The 23,655-nt window shown below is 36.1% G+C and overlaps 1 protein-coding gene across 6 annotated transcripts in view; it reads left to right on the forward strand.

The window, feature by feature from the left end:
* PTPN13 (protein tyrosine phosphatase non-receptor type 13) overlaps positions 1–23,655 on the forward strand; it is a 173,107-nt gene that overhangs the window by 94,231 nt on the left and 55,221 nt on the right. For 4 of the 6 annotated variants that reach the window (XM_081050073.1, XM_081050075.1, XM_081050076.1 and 1 more), the window contains 9 exons: positions 7,482–7,704; positions 10,970–11,044; positions 11,168–11,342; positions 12,909–13,062; positions 13,335–13,473; positions 14,198–14,350; positions 16,036–16,218; positions 18,670–18,832; positions 23,208–23,625. In XM_081050073.1, the coding sequence (XP_080906199.1) occupies positions 7,482–7,704; positions 10,970–11,044; positions 11,168–11,342; positions 12,909–13,062; positions 13,335–13,473; positions 14,198–14,350; positions 16,036–16,218; positions 18,670–18,832; positions 23,208–23,625 (1,683 nt within the window). The remainder of the gene's footprint in view (positions 1–7,481; positions 7,705–10,969; positions 11,045–11,167; positions 11,343–12,908; positions 13,063–13,334; positions 13,474–14,197; positions 14,351–16,035; positions 16,219–18,669; positions 18,833–23,207; positions 23,626–23,655) is intronic. The other 2 variants (XM_081050074.1, XM_081050078.1) reach the window with 1 other exon arrangement.

Genomic DNA, 23,655 nt, shown 5'->3' on the forward strand with positions numbered 1-23,655 from the left:
TATATTGATGTGTATCCTTTGCATGTGAGCACAGGTCCCTTACATGAGCAAAAGCATATTGTTAATGTTAAACATTAATTTGAAATTTATAATGTGATATTAAAGAACCAGAGGTTGCTTCAGAATTTACTCCCAAACTGGGGAATCCTTTTAAATTCAGTATCTCATTTTGTTGGGTATCCGATGGACATGCGTCCTATTTGGGAGACCACCTCAGGGATACTGTGGATACCTGATCATGGCATTGTACACCAGAAGCTAAACATTAATGAATGCCAACTATAATTTTATATATATAATGTGATGGTTCAGTGTGAGGTCGGAGGGATAGTGGATGGGGGGAGGGGGGTTCACAGTATGAGGGATATAAATGATGAACGTCTAAGTATTACCTTGTTTTGTACACCTGAAACTAATAAATAAATTAATTTAAAAAAATAATAATAAAATAAAATAAATTCAGTATCTCAGTTTGTGTCTTCAGGTGCCACCATATACAAAAGAATCATTTGGAAATTAACAGAAACTTTCACCTTAGCTAATTAATTCTGGCAAACACTGTTTCACATCCGTAAACTATTAATAGACCAGGTAATCAACCCTAGCCATGTGATTAAAGCAATTTATTCAAGGTTTAGACTCCAAGTAATTAAATACATTGCACTAAAATTATCCTTCATGTTCCAGTTTTTGTTAAGTTTATGTCTTTTTCTCTTATCTCTTTTGCCTTTTAAAATAGTCCATATTTTATTTTCTTTAAGGAAAGTTCTAATAAATATTCAGTTACCTAAAATTATGTTATATTTGCTTAATAGCATTTTATATTACTATAACTCCATTGTGGTAATAGTAATTATGACGACCCCATTTTGGTAATTTTGAACAAAGAGGTAAGAGACAAAGACAGATCTATGCTTGATATTACACAGTTTTCTTAAAGAAGCAAAAGTGTTTGGAAATGAACAGAATAAAGAGCAAATAATTGAATTGCACTAAGCTATATGTTGAATTGAGGGAGTCACTCCTCTCTATATATAATTTGGAGAAAACTTAATAAATGGTTAATATGACGTCCTTTTAACTTGATCAAAAGTAGGAATAAAGGAAACTGGAAGAATTATTGGGATTATATGTTAAAATTGATTGATTGTTATAGTCAATTTGTTAGTCATTTAGCATATTCTTCCAAATAAAATTAAACCATTTTGTGTGTCTTATTTCAGTTTTATTGATAAGGTACCTCAAAAAACCAAGATTATGAGGCAATCTTAGTTTTGACTGTTCTCAAGTTTTACTATAGGAAACATTAACATTAAGGTCACCTTGACTCATCAAATCGTGTTTTAGTGATAAACTATCTTTTATTTCACACTTTAAGGGGGAAAAATAAAACAATGTGGTGTTCGTGGTTATCTGCATTAGATAAAAGGTATAGGTGAAAGTAAAATATTTCAAGAAGTAAATTGTCAGGTCTGTGTATATGTTATATGTAATGTAAGACGCGAAATTCGACTTTTACATTAGTCTCGTCTCATTTTTCTGCCCACAGGAAAACACACTAACTAAAATACTGTCTAAATTCCGTATTCAAATGCAGAATTTTCTGAATGTGTACAAAAGTTTCTGATAATATTCTTAACATGCTGGTATACAGTCAGGAGCTCCTGTTTTGTTCTTTAGATCACATATTTGTGAGATCTATAAATAGTGCTGTATTTAAACATGTTGCTTGCTTCTTTATAAGAATTTCCATTCCCTTTAGCTAGAATGAAGTGGAAAAACAGATCCAGACAGTACTATTGATTTGTATCACAGGGGGTTGGGGGAGATTAACAGGAAATCATGAGTCAGATGCAGCAGAATGAGTAATTTTTGGATTCTGAGCTATCAAAAGTGTCTTTCAGTGATCAAAAAGGATATTCAAAGCTGTTTTCCAAAGAGCATCACTAAGTTGTTTTCTGTACTAACTTTTGAAATACAATTTGTACGTAGCACAGTTCCCACTGGTTTTGTACCTATCTGCTTGACAAGGTAACCTTTTTTTCTGACTCAGAACAACCTATTTATTCCTTCCAAAATGATTCAGGTTTCTGAGTTTTTTGTTTGTTTGTTTGTTATTTTGTCTCTCAAGTTGTTCGGTCTTTAAGGCACTTTTACTAGATACCGTACTGGGTGAGAGAAAAATGATAATCAGTCTTTTTTACTACCTGTTTGTAGCTCTGGTATAAAATGATTTGAACAAGAAAGCTAATATATTTGGTGAAAATAACAAGTGTGGATTAAAATATATAGACTCTATTCCCTTTTTTTTTTAATTTATTGGGGTGACAATTGTTAGTAAATTTACATAGATTTCAGGTGTACAATTCTGTAATACATCAACTATAAATCCCATTGTGTGTTCACCACCCGGAGTCAGTTCTCCTTCCATCACCATATATTTGAATACAGACTCTATTCTTGTCATTATCCTTGAGTCCCATTAAGTGAGTTTCGTGAGCCATAAAATTATATTCAATGATTTGATCAACAAATGGTTATTGAGCACCTACCATGTACTGGGTACTTTTAGGTGCTGGACATAGATTCATGAACAAGATTAAAATAAAAGTCCCTCAAGCGTCTTTCTAGGGCTGCGAGGTAGCCATGAAAAAAGAAGTGAGGGATGCACCATCAGATAGTGATGGTGCTTTGAAGAAAAACAAAGCAGGCGAAAGGCACAGAGATTGCAGGTGTGTGGCGTCCAAATTCTATTTTACATACGGAAGATTATCAGAGGAAGCCTCTCCCGAAGGGTGATGTGGGGACAGAGTCCCAGAGAGCAGTTTCCAGGCTCTCAGCCTCATGTGGAAAGGTGCTGGCTTGGGTAGCAGATGGCCATCAGCTGTGACTAGTTGGCCGTCAGCTGTAACCAGTTAGCCAATTAGCCACTGATACAACTGCCATGGCCGCATTGTTTGGTTGGTTGGTTGGCAGGCAGAGAAGTGGACAGTGGATTGCGGATCATGTGGATCCTACTTCTTGCATCTCACCAGGCCACCAGAGAGACTGGGGTGCAGAAAGACCCCTTGTTGGGTACTGGCGGATGTTTGCTTTTGTATCTTCAACCCAGCCGCCAGTGAGAATATAGCGGTATGACTCCCCTGTCTATGGCTCCGTGGGTGTTCCTTTCTGGCCTCACCATGTCCTGCGTTCTTATGTGGGGAGCGGGAACTGAAACCCCGCATGACACCCTAAATGACAGTGATATTGAACAGAAAACTATTTGAAGTGAGGAGTGAAACATGCAGGTATCAGGAGGAAGAGGATTGCAGACAAAAGGAACAGAAAAAGCAGAGGCCCTGAGATATGGGAAATGTGTTGCCTGGTAGAGGAATAGCAAGAAGGGCAGTGTGGCTACAGCAGAATGAGTGATGATAACCAGGACCCAAAACATGTCAGAGTTCAGAAGCTAAGCTGGGCATTTCAGATGTTATTCAAGTATAATGGGAAGCCATTGGATGGTTGAAAGAGTAGGGAGCCAGCATCTAATTTACATCTTAATGGAATTAACACAGGTTTGTTCTGTGAAGAACAAATTACAGGAACACAAGACCAGTTAGGAGGCAATTACTCAGTTTGAGATAGATACAGCACAGGTTATTAGTGATAGAGTGGAGTCGGATATAGATGTCTTTAAGGTTGTGCCTTCAGGAATTGGTGCTCTCTCGGAATTTGCAAGAAAAAGCAATCATGAATGACTCCACGTTGTTTACTAAGCAACCAGACAATGAATGATTGAGAGAAGGGTGAACATGGGGGAAAACGTATCAAGAATTTTGTTGTAGACATATTAGGCTTCAAATGTATATTAATATCCAACTAGGTAAGTGAATAGAATTAGAATTCAGGGGAGAGACTGGAGTTATAGGAACATGCAAAACTATTAAGGCCAGGTGACTAGATGAGATCATGTAGGGATGGAGTATATATGGAGACTAGAAAAATCTGGAGGTCTGAGCATTGATATAGTCAATATTAAGAGATTGGAAATGAAGGAGGATCCAGCACAAGAGATGAAGAAGGGGGAGACAGTGAAGTAGAAAGAAAATTAAAAGAGCGTGGTTTCCCAGAAGTCAAATGTTTCAGGAAGGTGGAGGACTGAACAACTATGTCACATGGTGCTTAGATGTCAGGTGAAATAAAAATTGGGAATTATTCTTTGGCTTTGATAACAGAGGTCAGTCATTTTGTGACCAGTTTTGGTAGAATAATCTGGACTAAAACTATTGGTGAGAGTCCAAGAGAATGGGAGATGGAGTAGAGATAAAATTTAAATGACAGTTTTGAGAGATTTACTCTCAAAGACAGCAGAAAAATAGGATAGTGTCTAAAAGAGGATATGGAACCAAAGGATATTTTGTTCTGAGTAGGAAATAGTACAGCATGTTTATAAGCTAATGAGAATAACTAGTGTACACGATTATCGAGGCGTGTGGGAGGATAAATTGTAGGAGTAAAGTCTTTGTGTAGAAGAGAGGGGTGGATCCCATGCACAGTAGAGGTGTGAGGCCTATGTAAGTGGGCAGGAGATTCATCCATTGAAACAGAAGAGAAGGCAGAACATGTGGATGTAGATTTGGAAAGTCTGGCAGAGGGATGAGGAAGTTATTTCCTGATTGCTTCTTTTTTCACAAAGAAAACTAAGGAAAAGTTATCAGTTGAGAGAGGAAGAGGGAGAGAGTACTGGAGCTTCGAAAAGACAAGAGAAGGAAGAAGAAATAAAAAGTTCTCTAAGAAAATGAGTAACCATGCAATGCTGAGAGCCCAGTGAGATCAATCAGCATAATTCTACAGTTTCATAAGAGTAAAGGCTGCATGCAAAGAAACGATTTTAATGATGGGCCTTAGATTTCACAAAATGTAGGGCCAGAGAGAAAGCGGTGGAGCCAATGAATTAAAATTCCTGAAAGAAAGATCTGGTCAAGATGGCGGAGTAGGTAAACGCTGTGCTCACCTCCTCTCATGACCACATCAAAATTACTACTAAACTACAGAGCAACCATCATTGAGAATCGCCTGAAGTCTAACTGAACTGAAGCCCTACAACGAGACACGTACAGAAGAAGCCACCTTGAGACTGGTATGAGGAGCAGTGACCCGGAACAGGCTGGTCCCACACCCATGTGGACCATTAAAAATCTGGAGTGATAGCTGCACTCTTAAGTCCCCTGGCAGGAGCGAGGGGTCCCAGCGCCACACCAGGCTCCCCAGGCCAGGGTTCCAGTGCTGGGGAGAGAAGTCCCCATAACTTCTGGCTGTGAAAACCTGCAGAAATTGTGGCTGAGTGAGACAGAGGGTGGCTGCAGTCCCAGGCACTCCTCTTAAAAGGCCCGTGCTAGAACTTACTCGCTGATGGACTCACTTGCTCTGAACGCCAGTGCTGGGGCAGCACCTCAAAAGTCACCAGGGACATACATGGAGGGACTGAATTAGCTTCAGGGCGAAGGCTGGAGGAGCAGCTTTCTGCCAGATGCAGGAACAGGCAGAATCCGTTGTTTCTTTGTTGCGCCCTCCCCCTTCCCAGGTTGCAGATGCAGGCGACTTCTATATCTCAGTCTCCATCAAACTCACTGGCACCATTCGTTTGCCTTGATTCCCTGAGACACCACCGCACCCAACTTTCAGGCACACCCAAGCTGCTTTACTCTCTCCTGCAAGGCTATCATTTAGAATCAAAGGACAGATAAAGAGCTTTCCTGACAAGAACAAACTAAAGGAGTTCAAACCAAACCAGACTTACAAGAAATCTTAGAGGGACTTCTTTAAAATGAAAAAAAAAAAAGGTAAAAAGGTAAAAAATGTGAATAATAAAATGGCCATAACTACATATAAATCAACAATTACTTTAAATACCAATGGATTAAATGCTCCAATCAAAGATAGAGTGGCTGAATGGATAAGAAAACAAGACCCTTACATCTGTTGCCTACAAGAGACTAACTTCAGATTGAAAGACACACAGACTGAAAGTAAAGTATGGGAATAAGATATTTCATGAAAATAGAAACAAACAAACAAAAAAGGTGGGGTAGCAATACTTATTCCAGACAAGATAAACTTTAAAAGAAAGGCTATAACAAGAGACGAAGAAGGACTCAGTAATCCCACTTACTGGTATTTCCGAAGAAACCCAAAACACTACTTCGAGGGGATGTGTGCCTCCATATGTTCATTGCAGCATTGTTTACAATGGCCAAGATGTGGAGGCAGCCTGGGTGTCTGTTGATGGATGAGCGGATAGAGTAGGTGGTTCATATGTACATTGGAATACTGTTTGGCCAGGGAAGGTAATGGGTTCTTTCCATCTACGGTAGCATGGATGGACCTGGAGAGTATTGTGCTGAGTGGAGTGTCAGACAGAGAAAAACAGATGCAAAGTGATTTCACTTACAAGTGGAATCCAAAGAACAAAATTAAAAGAACAGAATAGAAAGAAACTCATAGATGTAGACAACATTTCAATACTTGCCAGATGGGAGAGGGGGCAAGAAAGGAGAAGGGATTAAGAAGTACCAATGAATAGTTATGAAATAATCATGAAGATGTAAAGTGATAAAGCATAGGGAACATAGTCAATAGTATGGTAATAACTATGTATGGTGCCAGGTGGGTACTAGTCTAGTCAGGGGGATCACTTCTTAAATTACATAAATGTGCAACCACTATGCTGTACACCTGAAATTAATATACGATAATATTGAATGTCAACTGTAACTGAAAAGTTAAAGGGGGGGAAAAGATGAAGGGAAATAAGAGGTTCAAATTTCCAGGTATAAAACAAATAAGTCACAGGGATGTAATGTACAGCATAGGAAATATAGTCAATAATATTGTGATAACATGCTACAGTGTCAGATGGTTGCTGGACTTATCAAGGTGATCACTTCTTTAGGTATATAAATGTTGAATATAAATTGTGTACACTGAGACTAATATAATATTGTATGTTAGCTATGTTTTTTTATTTAATATATAAAATATTTTTATTTAATTATATATATTTTATTTAATTTATATATTTAATTTATATATTTTTATTTAATATATAAATATTGGAGAAAGGGTTCAACAATCATCTGGAAGCTGAAATAAGAATTAAGGGGAATCTCTATCCCATCTCCAGGCCCAGTGATTCAGGATGAATAAACCTGCCCCAATAAGAGAACTGCAGGGGAAGCATTTTTCAGAGGATGCTGAATATTCACAGAGATGGAGGGTATAAATGGGACAGCATACTATATCCGCACATTAATAGCAGAATAGAAATATTACTGCAAGGATTCTTCTGAGATGAATATATATACATATATATATGTATATATATGTATATGTATGTATGTTTAAATTATCAATACCTTACTTATGATTTTTTTCTTGATTAGGTTTAAAATAATTGTTTTCTTCCAGCCCTTACTTTTCTCAAAATCTTTTCTACATAGCAGACAGTATGAAACACCCCTTGAAGGCAACTTAATAAATCAAGAGATCATGCTAAAACGTCAAGAAGAAGAAATGATGCAGCTCCAAGCGAGAATGGCCCTTAGACAATCCCGACTCAGCCTATATCCAGGAGACACAATCAAAGCTTCCATGCTTGACATCACCAGGGACCCTTTAAGAGAAATGGCCCTAGAGACAGCCATGACCCAAAGAAAACTGAGGGTATGTTGATTCTCAGGTTACGCCATCTAAACTTGGTCTCACAGGGAAATGTTTTGCAAAGTCCTTTTAAAAATTCTGTAGATATCCTAAAGTTGCCTGTAGATGAAATTGAAATTTCATATTAGTATCCATAGGTGTTTAATATCTTGTGGGTTGATATTAAAATAAATATTTAGCTGTTTTCATGATTTCATTTTTACAGTTAACATTAGATGGATTTTGAGTATCTTTTTTTTTTTAATTTATTTATTGGGGTGACAATTGTTAATGATTTAGAGTATCTTAATTGTATATTTTTAAAGTATATTTATAATCCTTAAAGTTAACTGGCTTTTGTCAGTATTATGGGGAATTATTTTTTGATCATAACAAATATATTATCCCACATACCAAGAATATCAAATACAGACATTCAAGGTTGGTTCAGTAGCTCAAGAATGTTATCCAGTACATTCCATCTTTCTGCTCTGCCATTCTCAGAATTTTGACAGTAATTCACTTTTTATCCCAAAGATGACCATGTTAGCTTCAAGCATCATATCCTCATATTACCATACCCAAGCACAAGAAGGAACAAATCTGCATCTTGTATGTGTGGACAATATTTTTTATGTGTGTAGTTGGTTTATTTTTGTTTTAACATATAAATATACGCTCAAAATGAACAATCTTTTCTCATGTAAAATACCTTGAATCTTTTAAAAACCTCTATACTTTTAATATTGTTAAGACCTGTAAAGTACTCCATTATGTGAATTTACCATGTACCATAATTTTTTAAATCAGTTTCCAATTATGAGACATTTAAAATTTTTCTAATTTGTTGCTATTGCAAGTGGGGCACTAATGAACATCCCAGTAGCTAAATCTTTGCAGATGACTCCTGCCAAGTAGAATAGCCAAGTCAAAGGCAAACACCTTATAAGACATATGACACATAATTGTCAAATTGCCATTAAAAAAGTTTGTACCAATTTATGCTTTTATGATCATGCCCATTTCACCATATTCATACTTATTCTATATATTATCATTCTTTTTTATACCATCACCAATTTGGTAGGTGAAACAGTATCTCATTTGTATTGTTCCTTTACAAATAATTCTTGAAAAGCAGAATATGTATATCAGTAAAAGTGATAAAATCTGTATTGAATTTCTTCCTTTTTAGTTTTGTGGTAAGGAAGTATATTACACCATTCTGTTTTGGTTTTTGTTGCTGATTTCAAAGAATTATCTTAAAAGCATATTTGTATGCCCTGAAGTTGATAGACCTCAACTTTTCTTCATTATTTTCGGAGGAGAAAAAATAGTATTGAAAACTCCATTGAACTACAAATTAGAAGACTTGGATTCTACTGCTAATATTGCTGTTATATGACTTTATGTAAATTTTTAAACCTCTTTGTGCCTCATTGTGCTAATTTTTTAAATGTGGAATTGGTAATTTATAAGACACTGTCCAATATCAAAGTTATTAGATCCTACTAAAATGTAACTGAATTTATTTTAAGCTGAAAGGATGAAACTCAAGGCTTCATCAATTTATCATTATAAATAATACCTCTGTCAAAATTAATCTTATAGGTAGGATATCATACAAAATAGCCTGGCCTTCCAGTAATTAATGGCACACACAAAGCGTAAAGGACACACAGATGTGTATATATATATATATACATTTTTTCCCTAAAGTATAGTTTCAGAGTTAATACAGAATGTTGGCTCATTAAAGTTTCATAAATGATACTCTATATTTTAGCAGTGCCACTATTATGTGTCATCTCAAAAAATCCTGTGTTTCCTTTAAGGCAGTTTCTGGCCATTTCAAAAACAATCATTTCTTCATCAGAGACATGCTATATCAATGACTAGACAATTTGAACTGCTGGTCATTTAAGGCTCAAGTTGTGTTTTTTCTGAAAAGAGCAGGAAGGGTATGTATTTGAAGCTGAAAAAGCATGCTAGTATTTGGAAGAAGTTTCACAATTGAATTAATGGTCTTTCCCAAAACATAAATGTTTAGTTAATTTTTTTCTGTACTTTGGTGCAGACATATTTGAACTTGTTCATACCCTGTCGCCTTAGTTGATCTATAACAGATTCTGTATGTCCCATGGCAGACCATTTTCATTGTTTCTAGTCTATTTCTATTCTCATTTAATACATGTCTTGTTGGTTCGTTGAGTATTAACAAACGCTTAATGTTAAACTTTAAATGGCATCTGTCACATGTTCCACACTGTTAATTAGATAGAATTCCCACACCAAGGAACCAAATGAGCTGTACAGCCAAATGCAAAGAAGAAACTAAATTAACAAAACAAATCTTCCATAACCTCCATTAATTCAAACACACACACACACCCCGCCTTTGGCCTCAAGGTTTGCCCTACTTTCATTCTACTTCTTGCCCATTTGGACATTATCTTACAATCTATTCTGACCCTGTTCCCACCTAGAGTCTAACTTGTTTTAAGTTACCTCCTCACACAGTTCTCTCCTCTTGGAAGAACCCCCTGGATATACAAGAGGCCAAGGGGAAGAGTAGATTGAAAAACAAAACAGTAAATGCAGTGTGTAGACTCCACTTTTCCCCAATCCCAAGTCCCCCCAGCTCCTGAAATACTATTTTCATACTGGAGGCATCAGTGGTGGGCAGAAACTGTGATACCTCTACTATCTCTAGTTGTTGCCATTTAGAACAAAAGAATACGGTGTCACAGTGTTCCAAGAACATGATTACAGATGAATATACATATTTTTGTTCTTCAACTATGACTTGTTTTAGCAGAAAATGTGAATATTACTTTAAAACAATGAGATTGTGTTCACACATTAGCAGTATTAAACCAAATACTTGTATGAGCTTGATAATTATATTATTTCAACAATTAAACCTACCATTGGTTTTTGTTTGTTTGTTTGGTATTTCTGAGAGTCTGAGTCTATCTGAAAGCCAAATAATGAAAAACTTGTAAAACAATATGAAGTAGGCCTTTACATTTGACATCACTGGTAGAAAATAAAGCTGAGGAAAAACTCCTGTTCACACTGTTCCATTCCTGTTCTTGGTAAATTCCACTGTGTTTCTTAAGTGAAAGTTTCTACATTTGTTTCAGATCACCTAGTTCTAATCAGGTGGGTTTGGTTTATATGTAATTTATTATTATTATTTTTATTATTATTGTTATATTGTTTTCCCGTGAAGAAACTAGCTAGAATAACTAGTAAAAGCTGTTAATTCTACTTATGTGATTTGCAGAATTTCTTTGGTCCTGAGTTTGTGAAAATGACTGTTGAACCATTTATATCTTTGGATTTACCACGGTCTATCCTTGTAAGTAATAAAACCAATTTGTGTCACCCTTAGAAAATAATTTCAGTTGTAATATTTTTTAAAAACAGTTGAAATTCTTACAAAGCTTACTTTAATAGATGCCACTTTTTTTTTTCAATGTAGACCAAGAAAGGGAAGAATGAGGATAACCGAAGAAAAGTAAACATAATGCTTCTGAGTGGGCAGAGACTGGAAATGACTTGTGATACCAAAACTATATGTAAAGACGTGTTTGATATGGTTGTGGCCCATATTGGTTTAGTGGAACATCATTTGTTTGCTTTAGCTACCCTCAAAGGTACCAAGACATTTTAAATTCAGGGTACAAAATGGAAACTTGGCGACAAGTTGACTTTCTATATACATATTATGCCCACCATCCAACCTTGTTCTGAGAAATAGTAACTACATGAACATTCAGCATCTACATGTAGGAGTTAGGAACTCCCTTCCTTCTAACTAGATGCATTGTTTTCATAGCTTTTTAGAATCTTTTTAATAGCTTTTAGCATCTTCTGCACCTGACCATAAAGATTTCCCTTTGGCTCTGGCTATCTAAAAATAGATTTTTAACTGTTATCATTTTGGGAACCATCATATATGTCAACTTCCTATATATGTACTTCAGAAATGAGTATCCAGCTAATACCAGTTTGAATATATAGCAGGACCCTGTTTCTGAATCTCCACATCAACTTCTTTAGCTTAGTATTCCAAAAATACAGTGTCTTTTTAAAATGTTGTCAGTTGATGACTGACAAGATTTTTTTAAGCATACACCCGCTGAAATCTGTGATGTTTGCAACCACAGTGATTTCAGAGCACAGCTTCAGTAGAAGCCACTCCCGTTTATCAATTACAATTGCCATAGCGGTAGGAAACTCTTTGGGATTGAACTTTAGTAAATCTTTCTTTAATAAATCATTATATTTATAAATTATTCTTCAGTGTTTCAGATTCCTGTTTATCTCAGAATTTAGCTTAGAAACCTTAGACAACCAAGTACTACAAATTATAACTGAAGGATCAAATCACCCTAAAACCCTACAAGACATGGATAATGTCTTCTTTGTCATAAGAGAAATATTTCCTTCAGTTTAGTTTATTGAATTCTTGTTCTTTAACAACTAATAATTCATTTTATAGAGTCATCCAATAAATATTCAATTATTGCCTACTGATATTCTGTCACTTTATTAATTACAGTCATAGACTAAGACAGTAATACTACCTATATGAAAATATTCAATTAAACAGAATTTCTATTTATAATACACCTAATTTCTTAAACATTCTGAATAAGTCAGATTTTACTGAATCTTTTATTTGGAGAGGGTCAATATTTAAATTATCACATTAAAAAATAAAAATAAAATGATGACTCTTGTTCCTACTAGGTTTCAGCTGGTAACTCAATAAGAATAAATAATGGCTGATATCTATTGAATGCTTACCATGTGCCACATACTTCACCAAGTGTTTTATATCCATCATGTTATTTGATCCCTACAATAACCTTATAAAACAGGAGTTGCAGAAATTAGCACTATCCTCATTTTATAAGCAAAAATATTGATATCTATAAAGGTTAAATTTATTCAGTGTCACACAGATAGTAAATGATGTGGCCAGGAGTTGAATCCAGGTCTGTGGGTCTACAGAGCCCTCGTTCTTAAAAGACTGAGCCATATTGCCTCTCGTGCATAGGCGGTGCCTCAGAGCGCCCCACAGTATTTATTAACAATCTTGTTTTATTCTTGTATGAAACTATTTTATGCAAGTCTGACAAAAAAAAAAAAAGAAATTAGAAGAAAACATTAAAGTATTTTTATTTTATCTGAATCTTTTTATCATTCTGTTTTAGATAATGAATATTTTTTTGTTGATCCTGATTTAAAATTAACCAAAGTGGCCCCAGAGGGATGGAAAGAGGAACCAAAGAAAAAGAACAAAGCCACTGTTAATTTTACTTTGTTTTTCCGAATTAAATTTTTCATGGATGATGTTAGTCTGATACAGTAAGTACAAAAGAGTTTCTGTTTTTTTCTTTTTGACCTCTGGTCTTTTGCCCCTTTAGTTTACTGGTAGTGAATTATTTGATGTTGATCAATGATAATGTCTTCTGTATCATAAAAGAAATATTTCCTTCAGTATAGTTTATTCAATTATTGGGCCTTCCAAGCTTAATGGTAAACCATCTTGGAAACTAAACTTATGTGCCAATGATAAAAATCACCCCAAGATTCAAGTCAAAAGCCTAGATGTTTTGTGTGTGTACTTATTTTTGCAGACATGCTCTGACGTGTCATCAGTATTATCTTCAGCTGCGAAAAGATATCTTGGAGGAGAGGACGCACTGTGATGATGAGACTTCTTTATTGCTGGCATCCTTGGCTCTCCAGGCGGAGTATGGAGATTATCAACCAGAGGTGTCATTTATTTTTTTCTCCAGAACCACTTTTGCGTGCTGTTCTGATCCTCAGAATAATTAAAGACTAAACCTAGTTAAGGTGTTTACTGTTTAGATCTGGAGACTAATTTTTGAGACTAATTTGATGCCTCAAAATCACCAAGTTCCCCACGTGCACTGGTTTTATAAAATCATGCAGTATGGGATTTCTTCTGTTTTCTTTCTTTTTTTGTTGTTTTTTCTTTAAATTGTCCTGTTTCAGAGTTTGGGGATATCTAGCACTTATCCTTCCTTCTCCCAATTTCTAACTAATAGATATAGACACAGTATTACCAGCCAAATCTAATCAAAGGGATCGTCTGAAACCTTCTTCATGGATCCATGCAGTGATAGGCTAAGAACCTAGCAGAGTATGAAGAGCAGATGTTCAAGGTCAAATGTTTCTGAATATAAGTGGGTCTAAGCAAAGGGCAAGAGACCATACCAGTTAAGCACCATCCTTCACAGCGTTAATCCTTAACATAGTGACATTTGGACCTTGATTATTAGTCTCTCTTCAAGCTTGCCAATCAGTTCAGTCATTCTTCCTCACTGAATAAAAGAGGAAGACTGATGCATTTTCTCTAAAGCTCACTCCTCAGAGAGAAGTATAAATAGTAATTTATCTCTTGGTCAAGGCAAGAACTTTAAGATAAGAGGAAGAAGGCAAACAAACTTGCTTACAAAAACATTTTTCTTTCTAGGTTCATGGTGTATCTTATTTTAGACTGGAACATTATTTGCCTCCCAGAGTGATGGAGAAACTTGATTTATCCTATGTTAAAGAAGAGTTACCCAAATTGCATAATACCTATGTGGGAGCTTCTGAAAAAGAGACAGAGTTAGAATTTTTAAAGGTAAGCATGCAAGATTACAAATGATAAACTTTGTATATTTTTCAAAGCAAGAATGAAGTGTTGGAGGGCATACATCTAAAAGCTCTCGTTTCATTTATTCCTGACTAAAACCATGGTGCTTTAATTCTCATTTTGTAAAAGAGGGAACTGAGGCTCAAAGAGGAAATGTAATGTTCCCACATTCAAGGACTGTTATATGGCGCAAAAGTATGATTTGAACTCATATCTATCTGGCCTATGGCTTCCATATTTTTATCCTGTTCCATACTCTTGAAATCAAGATAGATTATAAAGATGAAACCATTGAATTTTGTGACTATCTGGATATGAGAGGCAAGTTCATACTGATCCTTGAATTGTTTTGCTTCATTTTTTTTTTCTCAAAAGCCTTAAAATTCAATTACATCCTCTAAAAATGCTCTTTCTACTAATCCCAAGTAATTCACACGGGGGAAGGAGGTCAGAAAAATTTGTTTCCAGTTCTGCCACCAGCTTCCTATGAGACCTCAAATAAATAGTGCATTTATGAACAGGAAAAATGGCAGTGTATAAAATTCCAATGCAAATAACAAATATAAGATAATATTCTATTGAAAAGAGAAACTTTCAGAACAATATCCTGTTCCAGCTCCCTAGGATGTAACAGTATGCCTTCCATTTGCTGCTTCACATTGAAGGGAGCCAGGTTTCTCAGGCCTACCAAAATCTATGAAGGGGTTTCATTCACAGACTTACACCACCCTTAACCTAGGATTCATGGTAAGAAAGGCAAGGTGGTTTGTTTTGGTTAAGATGAGTATACATTTAAAGACATTAAATTACATACTTACATTTTTCCTGTTATTACATGTTTATACTTGTAAGAAGTAAACATCAAGTTATATTTTTATTAACAAAGGTAGAAGGCAGATTAACAGAGTGGAAAGTATTTTCAAGGGGATTTGCAGTCAGACAATCTTGCATTTGAATTCTTGTTTCAACCACCTGAGTGAACTTGTACAATATACTTACCCTATGAGCTTCAGTTTTCCCCCGTAAGTACTGTGTTTCCCTGAAAATAAAACCTAGCCGGACCATCAGCTTGAATGCGTCTTTTGGAGCAAAAATTAATATAAGACCCAGTCTTATTTTACTGTAATATAAGACCTGATATGATATGATATATGATATGATATGATAACATAATATGATACCGGGTCTAATATAATATGATATAATGTGATATAATACCAGGTCTTATATTAATTTTTGCTCCAAAAGACGCATTCAAGCTGATTGTCCGGCTTGGTCTTATTTTCGGGGAAACACGGTAGTTCTAACACTAAAAATTTCCTTCCTGTCCTTTTGTAGTAAATCCCCTCCCACTACCTCTATCCCCTGGCAATTACTGGTCTGTGTTCTATCACCAGTTTTGGTGTGTGTTTTTTTCTTTTCTAGAATTTCATATAAGATCATATATTATGTAATCTTCTGTGTCTTGCTCTTTTCACTTAGAAGAATGCTTTTGAGGTTCATCTTTATACTGGGTGAAGTAAGGGTTGAGATTCATTTTCCTGACATGTGACTTCCCAGTTGCTCCAGTGACGTTTGTTGAAAATACTATCCTTTCTATATTAAACTACATGGGTGCAACTTCTGTATGTTTATATCACCTTTTACCAAGGTGTATGGTCTTATTCCACTAGGTCTGCCAAAGACTGACAGAATATGGAGTTCATTTTCACCGGGTGCACCCTGAGAAAAAGTCACAAACTGGAATATTACTTGGAGTCTGTTCTAAAGGTGTCCTTGTGTTTGAGGTCCACAATGGAGTTCGCACACTGGTCCTTCGCTTTCCCTGGAGGGAAACCAAAAAGATTTCTTTTTCGGTATGTCCACTTTAACCCCTTTTGATTATATTTTAAAAACAGGTGTGGTCAATTTCAAATGTAACATACTAATTGACTTTTCTTAAGTGAACTGTAGGCCTATCGTTCAGTAGGGCTAATATGTCTTAAGACTATTTCACTCTTCTTTCTTAGCTGTAGGAAGTATTATTGAGGTTTTATTTGCTTTTGGTGTTCTCAGGAGGTGATTTTAAAAGAATATTATACATTCCTAGCTGGTTATATGCTCAATTAACTTCAGTTAAATTACAACCATCTTGACTTCTCTGTTAATGCAGAACTTATTCTAGGTATTAACTTCTCACATAGAGAAATGTCTCTAATGTATTCAAGGTAGATAATATCTGAACCCTAGTGAACTTTGTCTTGTTCTGTAATAGGTCCCTCACAGCAACTGTTTTGAATTTCAGTGGTCCAGAGATCAACTGCATTTTATGAACTAGTCCCAGAACTTTCTGCAGTTTGAAGTTTTAGTGTATACTCTTTATGGACGTAAAGTTAGATAAGTGATTTTTAGAAAATCCTGTGTATAAAAGATCGTGAGCTATAAAGATATATTTTGATTCTAGACATAGTTGGAGTATCTGAGCATTGAAATGCAATTGACAGACCCAGAGATGAATCAAAAATACGTTCAGGTGTTTGTTCTCCTGGTATTCAGAGACTACAGACATCTTTAGTTTATATATTTGGGCTGAAATATAGTCTCACTAGAACAATGTTCATAAGGATATCAATATCAAGGTCCCAACTGAGTGGATCATCTTCAATCTAGAGACTTTTGAAATCAGTTCTAGACTTAATGGTTAATTGGATGGTGTCCTATGAAACCCAGAGGCACCACTAAGATTACCAGATAATAGTATGTTCTTTAAGGAAAGCCAGATCTTTCTCATCTTCTCAAGAGTGTCAAGACCAGGAACTTACCTGGATTTAATTTACCTTCCCCAGTGGAAATGCTAGCAGAGCAAGTATCTGGAGGAAACCAAGATTAATTAAATACAGTTCGAATTTAGATCAGTCTTGAAGGTCAACAAATCAGTAATCATCCAGCATTCAGCTCTCTGTCACCTGCTAAGCTATCACACCAACCCTGCCATATATAGAACTAGCTGTGATTAACTCATTTTGAAAGATCTCCAGTAATGGACAATAGATCGCATTCCATTGCAAACTCTTCCTGTGTTTAACTTTTTATCCAAAGTGCTTTTCTTCACACAGAGCTCTCCTTTTTAACCCTCCTTTTTTTCTTCCACTAGCCTCTGGGGAGATGGAAATGTCACCCTTCGCCCTTCTCATCTCTCACAACTGAATTTTGTTTTTAATTACACTGATTATGTATTTTTATAGCTGGATTCTATTCATGGCAAATTGTACGGGGTTTTATATTTACAGTTTTGATACAAGGTTTCTTTAAGTGAATTTCTGTAAGTAAGCAAAGTCAATTTAAAACATTTATAAATAAACAAACCAGAAATTATGAAGGTGGCACCTGTATGAATGAAGTTTGAGTAATACTGTTATTGTACCTTTTGTGAGCCTATGAAATTTGACTTTTCTGTGCTATTTCTGCATTTGAAGTTAAGACAAGGGACATGAAGTAGAGAGAATAATTTGCACAGTAGAAGAAGCCAAGCACTAGAGTAAAATCTAACTGGACTTAAGCAATTCTCCAGCGACGTTCGTCTTAGATCCCTGGCATGTTGAATGCTGGTCTTTTAAGGACTAGAGATCATCTGCAAGCCCCACCACATGGGTCATGACATTTTGGGATGCCCTCTTACATAAGAGACATTTGTTTTTCAAGAAACATCAGGGAGATGAGACTGATTTGTGGTTCTCCTCCTTTCCCTGAATTTGGCAAGTATTACAGTGTCTAAATATTGATGTGTTCATCTTTCAGCCCAGCCATTACATTACCCATTGCTTCTCCATTCCCACATTTTCTTTTCCCACAACTTCCATCCCAGCCTTCATGCCACCAAAATTCTTGACTGAATCACAGCTCTTATTATTATATATTAACAAATTAATTTTTGTTTAACTTCTTTTCTTTACCCAAGGGAGTAGACCATATATTTCTTGTAATTTCTTTTCAAATAGATTTGGTATTTGTAAACATTGCAGTAACTCAAAATATCAATAATCTCATTAAAGGAAACTTTCCCTTATGGTGGCTGGTGTACAGTCAGACTCAGGCAGTAATTTCTGAAAAGTGGCAAATGATATTAATTTCATTTATTTCCTGAATTTGTAATAATACAGGGCTATGTTTTCTATATTGATATTAAATGTAGGTCAAGGAATACTCAGGCCTAATAATATGAAATAAAAATAAAATCTACTTATTCATTGTTGTTTATAGAAGTTGGTCATGTAATAAAAGTCATAGGAAAACATCCTAATTATTCATACCCCTGCTAAATATTGTAGAAAAAGAAAATTACATTGCAAAATACATCAGATGGAATAAAGCATGCCTTCCAGACGGACAATAGTAAGGTATGCCAGTACCTGCTACACCTCTGCTCTTCCCAGCATAAGTTCCAGCTGCAGATGAGAGCACGACAGAGCAACCAAGATGCACAAGATATTGGTAAGGAGAAGCAAACTGATAGATGACTCCAGGGTATGTGCATGATTTTCTCCACAAATTTGAAAAGAAATTTTAATTTGCCGGTTTAGGGTGAAAATTACAAGGTATAAAGATGTTAAATGACCAAGTTAAGTGTATGAAGACAACATTTCAACTTCATGCTCATTTTGAAAACAGCACCTCAGATCAGTCAGGGAATACCTGTTGAAGTGTCTGTTTTATGCTTATCGTTAGGCTAGCTGATGTAAATATTATAAAAGTTTGGATCAGATTTTTCTACCCATAGTACACTTACATACTATTTGTGAAGGTAAGACCAATGTACATGAAACAATAATACACAATAGAGTTTCAAGGTTTTCATAACAGATTATATCATACAGGTTCAATGGTCTACACTACAAGAGGAGAGGGAGATCAGAGGCTAGAGTACTGGAGTGGTGGCACTTGAATTGGAATTTGAAGGACAAAAATAATTAAGTAGCTTGAAGATAAATGGAAAGGCTTTCCAGATGAGGGAACGAACATAGGAAACAGGCAGGGAGCAAGGGGAGTACGCATCCAGCATGGTGAAGTTACATACCGTAACAGTTTTAGGAGTGACAGATTTCCCACCTGTTAGTTATTCGGAGACTGAGATAAATAACCACAATACCATGTAAATGGTCAGGTGAGTGGTTTCAGTTCCTTTTGAAAAGGAACAAGCGGAAGAAACAAATTCAGCTATGAAAAAAATATCTCAATCAGAACTGAAATATTTAGAAGTTACTCTGAAATATTTATGTAGAGTTTAAAGTTGTACAAAATCTAGTTCTGCCTAATAAGTTCTTATAGACTTCAGTGAAACACTCTGAAGAATTTGTTTAACAAATTTAATGGCATGTCACTGATGACCTCGTGCAACAGAGCTCTATGAATTCTTTATGTGAACTTTTTCACGTGCTGCAGTCTTACAGAAAATATATTCCCCATAGGATCAGAATGGGGTGATGGCAACCTATGAATAGATGTTTGTCAGCCTTTCAAAATCATGACGGTAGGGGCTGTATGCTTATTAAAAATGAAGGTTCCAGAAACCTACCTGAAACTTGGTGAATCCCAGTGTTTGGGCATCTGGTCCCTGGAATCTGCATTTTAATAGGCTTTTCTCAGTAATGATGTTAATGCATGCTAAGATAGGGTAACTACTGCTTTAAAGTCATCTCATTATTCTTTTTCTTTCTTGCTTTGCTCGGCTAAAAAATGTGTGTGATCTTATATATTTTCAAAGTACAGTGAAATATCAACCTTATTAGAGCTATCAGTATTTTTATTTGGCTTAATATTCTGTTCAGTACAAACGCGAATTGAAAAACTAAAGGTTACATCATTATAGAGATGGCGTAGTGTGCTGTAGTGCAAAGAGTCACTGTGGGGCCAGCCTTCCATCCTAACATTTCTTATACTAAAGAACGATACAGTGTGGCACTTAAGAACACAAGATACGGGTCCAGACTGCCAGTGTTCACACATGGCTCCATTACTTACAAGCTCTGAAACTTTGGGCAGGCTACTTAAACTTAACTCTGCTTTAGTTCCCCATCTGTAAAATGATGACCATAATGATAATACGTACATCATAAGGTTGCTGTGAACATGAAATGAATTCATACTGTAGAGTACTTTAAAAGTGCCTGGCATACACGAGTATTGAATAAATACTATCATCACCATCGTCAATATTGTTTTAGCTCTGCTATCACCAGTAGTAGTAGCAGCAGCAGTGGCAATAGTAGTGGGATGACCTCAGGAAAATAACTGACTTTTTGGAGTCTCATTTTCTTCATCCACAAAGTGGGAATGCTCTCTAGTGTCTCACAGGTTTGCCCCTAGGAACCCATTAGCTGTGTATCCTGAACTCATATGTGAAAGCACTTTCAGATGGTATAATCTACATTTTCCCCCCAGATTTCGTTAAATCTTCAAAGGAATTATTTTCTGCTTAGAATCGGCTTAGAAGAAACTGACTGCCTACTTAACTATCTGTATTAGACAAGTGAAGATAACTGGTGTTATCGATAGGAACTTAATGGGCTAACAAATGTATGTTACTTCTTTAGAGTCATAGAGTGTTGGTGCTAGAAAGAAGCCAGTAAGTCCAAATTTTTTCTGATGAGTAAACAAGTTCGGAGAAGACAGTGTTTTACCTAACCATAGAGTTAGAGGTCAAACAAGGAGAGTTAGAACCTTGATCTCTTAAGCCCTAATCCAGTACTCTTTCTATTTGACGAGTTCCCTGAAAACTGATTTGTATGGAATTAAAATAAGATTAATAATCATTTATTGAGCACTAACTACTTGTAAGACACCATGCTGGGTGCTGTGGGATAACAAAAATGAAGTCCCTCTCCTCAAAAGAGCATACCATTAAGTTGATGGTACAAGGAACTACAAAATAGTACAAGGGACTTTTACACAAACGGAGATTAGGAAGTGTGGAGTGCAGACAGTGTGGAACCAGCGAGGCTTTGAGTTCAAATTTGAAACATTAGTGTTAGGGTGTAAGCTCATGCTAATGTTTTTTCACATCCTGGCTATGTCGGAGTCCTTTCCAGGTTTATGATCCCATCCCATGAATATAGGCAATATTTTAAGTCCTACCCAGTAGTAAGCTAGGAATGGATTTGAATAGCATAATCCTTGATGTTTAATAAAAGAGCAGCTACATCCTAAACTGAACTAGCTGTCCCTATTCCTGCCCAAGTTTGGTCTACCTTTTCCTTAAGGGTGAAGAATCTAGTGGATGTGAAGGTATTTCCTCGTAACGGAATCTGTGTAATACTCAGGTTTGCATCTTTTAGTAAAGTCTGTTATCAAAGTAAAACTAGAAATCATGTTATCTGCTCTAATAAAAACTGCATTTTAGGCTAAAGATCATTCAGGGAATTTTTAAGCCAGTCTTTTTTGTTTTTTTCTTAATCGTGTTTTAACTTGGTTTCCACTTCTGCCTCAGAGAAACAACATTGAATATTCCTGGTGACAGTGAGACATGTTTATTTAAACTTCATCCTGATGCACGAATATTGAAAACCTTCAATGTTTCCCTATCTGTTTATGCCTGAGATGAAATATTGTTTATTAATCTTAGGAATTAGAAGATAATGAAACAGAATCTAAAAACCTGAGTCAGCAACAATTGATATTTTCTTTTTAAAAGACTGTTTTTGCAGCTGTTTTACATAGTGGTCAAACTGTATTCCTCAGTGTAACACAGGAAGGCGGAGCGGCGGCAAATGGGTGGCTTGTGATGTGGATTACTAATGCATGAACAACTAAATTGTTTGAAATTCTGTGCTCCTGTTCCTTTATTTACATGAAAAGATTTTTATGCTAAAATTGTGTGATGCAATGCTTTTTTGTTAATCGCCTCAAATGTTCAAATACTGCCATGACATTTGTTCTCCAAAATAGAATAGCCACCCACTTGTTATAAAGTGTCTTTAAACTTAGCATCTAAAAGAAAACCTGGGATGTATGGTTAGGAGGAAAAAGAATTTAAGCATGAAGAGAACCCCGACTCCTTGATCATGTTAATTGCCAGAAACCAAGAGAAAGAAGACAAGTAATATTTGATTCTCCCATGGTTCCTGTGCCTCAGTTAAATCATGAGAAGTAACCAAGGTGGAATGGTGGGATAGACACAGTAATGAAATAACAAAATAAATAATTTGCCTAAAAGGTCTTTTTTTTATTTTTTTGGTTACAGTATTATTGAGATATAATTCACATACCGTATAATCGAACCACTTGAAGTGTACAATTCAGTGGTTTTTAGTATATTCACAGAGTTTTGCAACCATCACCACAATCTACCATCAGCTTTTAAAAATGTTAATAATCAGAGACTTTTCCTCTGGGCAGAACTCTGCACAGCTTCTTTGTTAGGTATGATCTCACCATGTCGGCCTATCGAGGTTTCATCTCTCCCTCTCCCCATCCTTGGTTTGCTGGTATTTTAGCAGATACACTACTAGGGTTGAACATTTCTCTTTCAAATATCATTATCATTTCTAACTGAAACTCATAATTGGAAACTTGGGGTCAGCAAGCCTAAAGCCCCAAACATTATTGAAGCCAAGGGAATCGTTAGATGAAGTAGGAAATGCTGACCAGGCCCTGGATATGAGAAAGCTACAAGGATGGAGAGAGGGTATGAAAACCAAGATCTTCCAACCTCTTTTTAAAGTCCTTGATTGCCACACTCTGAAAGCTACCTACTTACACTGGCAGTCAAAACGATAAAAAACTGCATGCTGTATTTTATTTATTGAAATAACTCTTCTCATAAAAGTACTGCGGTGTTTCCATCGTGTAAAGCAATCCTATTTCCTTGTAGAGAGAGCTTCGTTTAGGAGCCTGAATCTCCAAGCAGAGTCCGTTAGAGGATTTAATCTGGGACGAGCCATCAGCACTGGCAGTCTGGCCAGCAGCACCCTGAACAAACTTGCCGTTCGACCTCTGTCAGTTCAAGCTGAGATTCTGAAGAGGCTGTCCTGCTCAGAGTTATCGCTTTACCAGCCACTGCAAAACAGTGCAAAAGAGAAGAGTGACAAAGCTTCCTGGGAGGAAAAGCCTAGAGGGATGAGTAAATCATATCACGATCTCAGTCAGGCCTCTCTCTATCCTCATCGGAAAAATGTCATTGTTAACGTGGACACACCACCACAAACCATTGCGGAGTTGGTAGGAAAACCATTTCACCAGATGGCAAGATCTGATACAGAACCTTTGGCAGGATTCACAAAACTTAATAAGTAAGAACATAACGAACTAACCCAAACTAC

This window comes from Rhinolophus hipposideros (genome assembly GCF_964194185.1).
Source record: "Rhinolophus hipposideros genome assembly, chromosome: 1".
NCBI classification, from domain to species: domain Eukaryota; kingdom Metazoa; phylum Chordata; class Mammalia; order Chiroptera; family Rhinolophidae; genus Rhinolophus; species Rhinolophus hipposideros.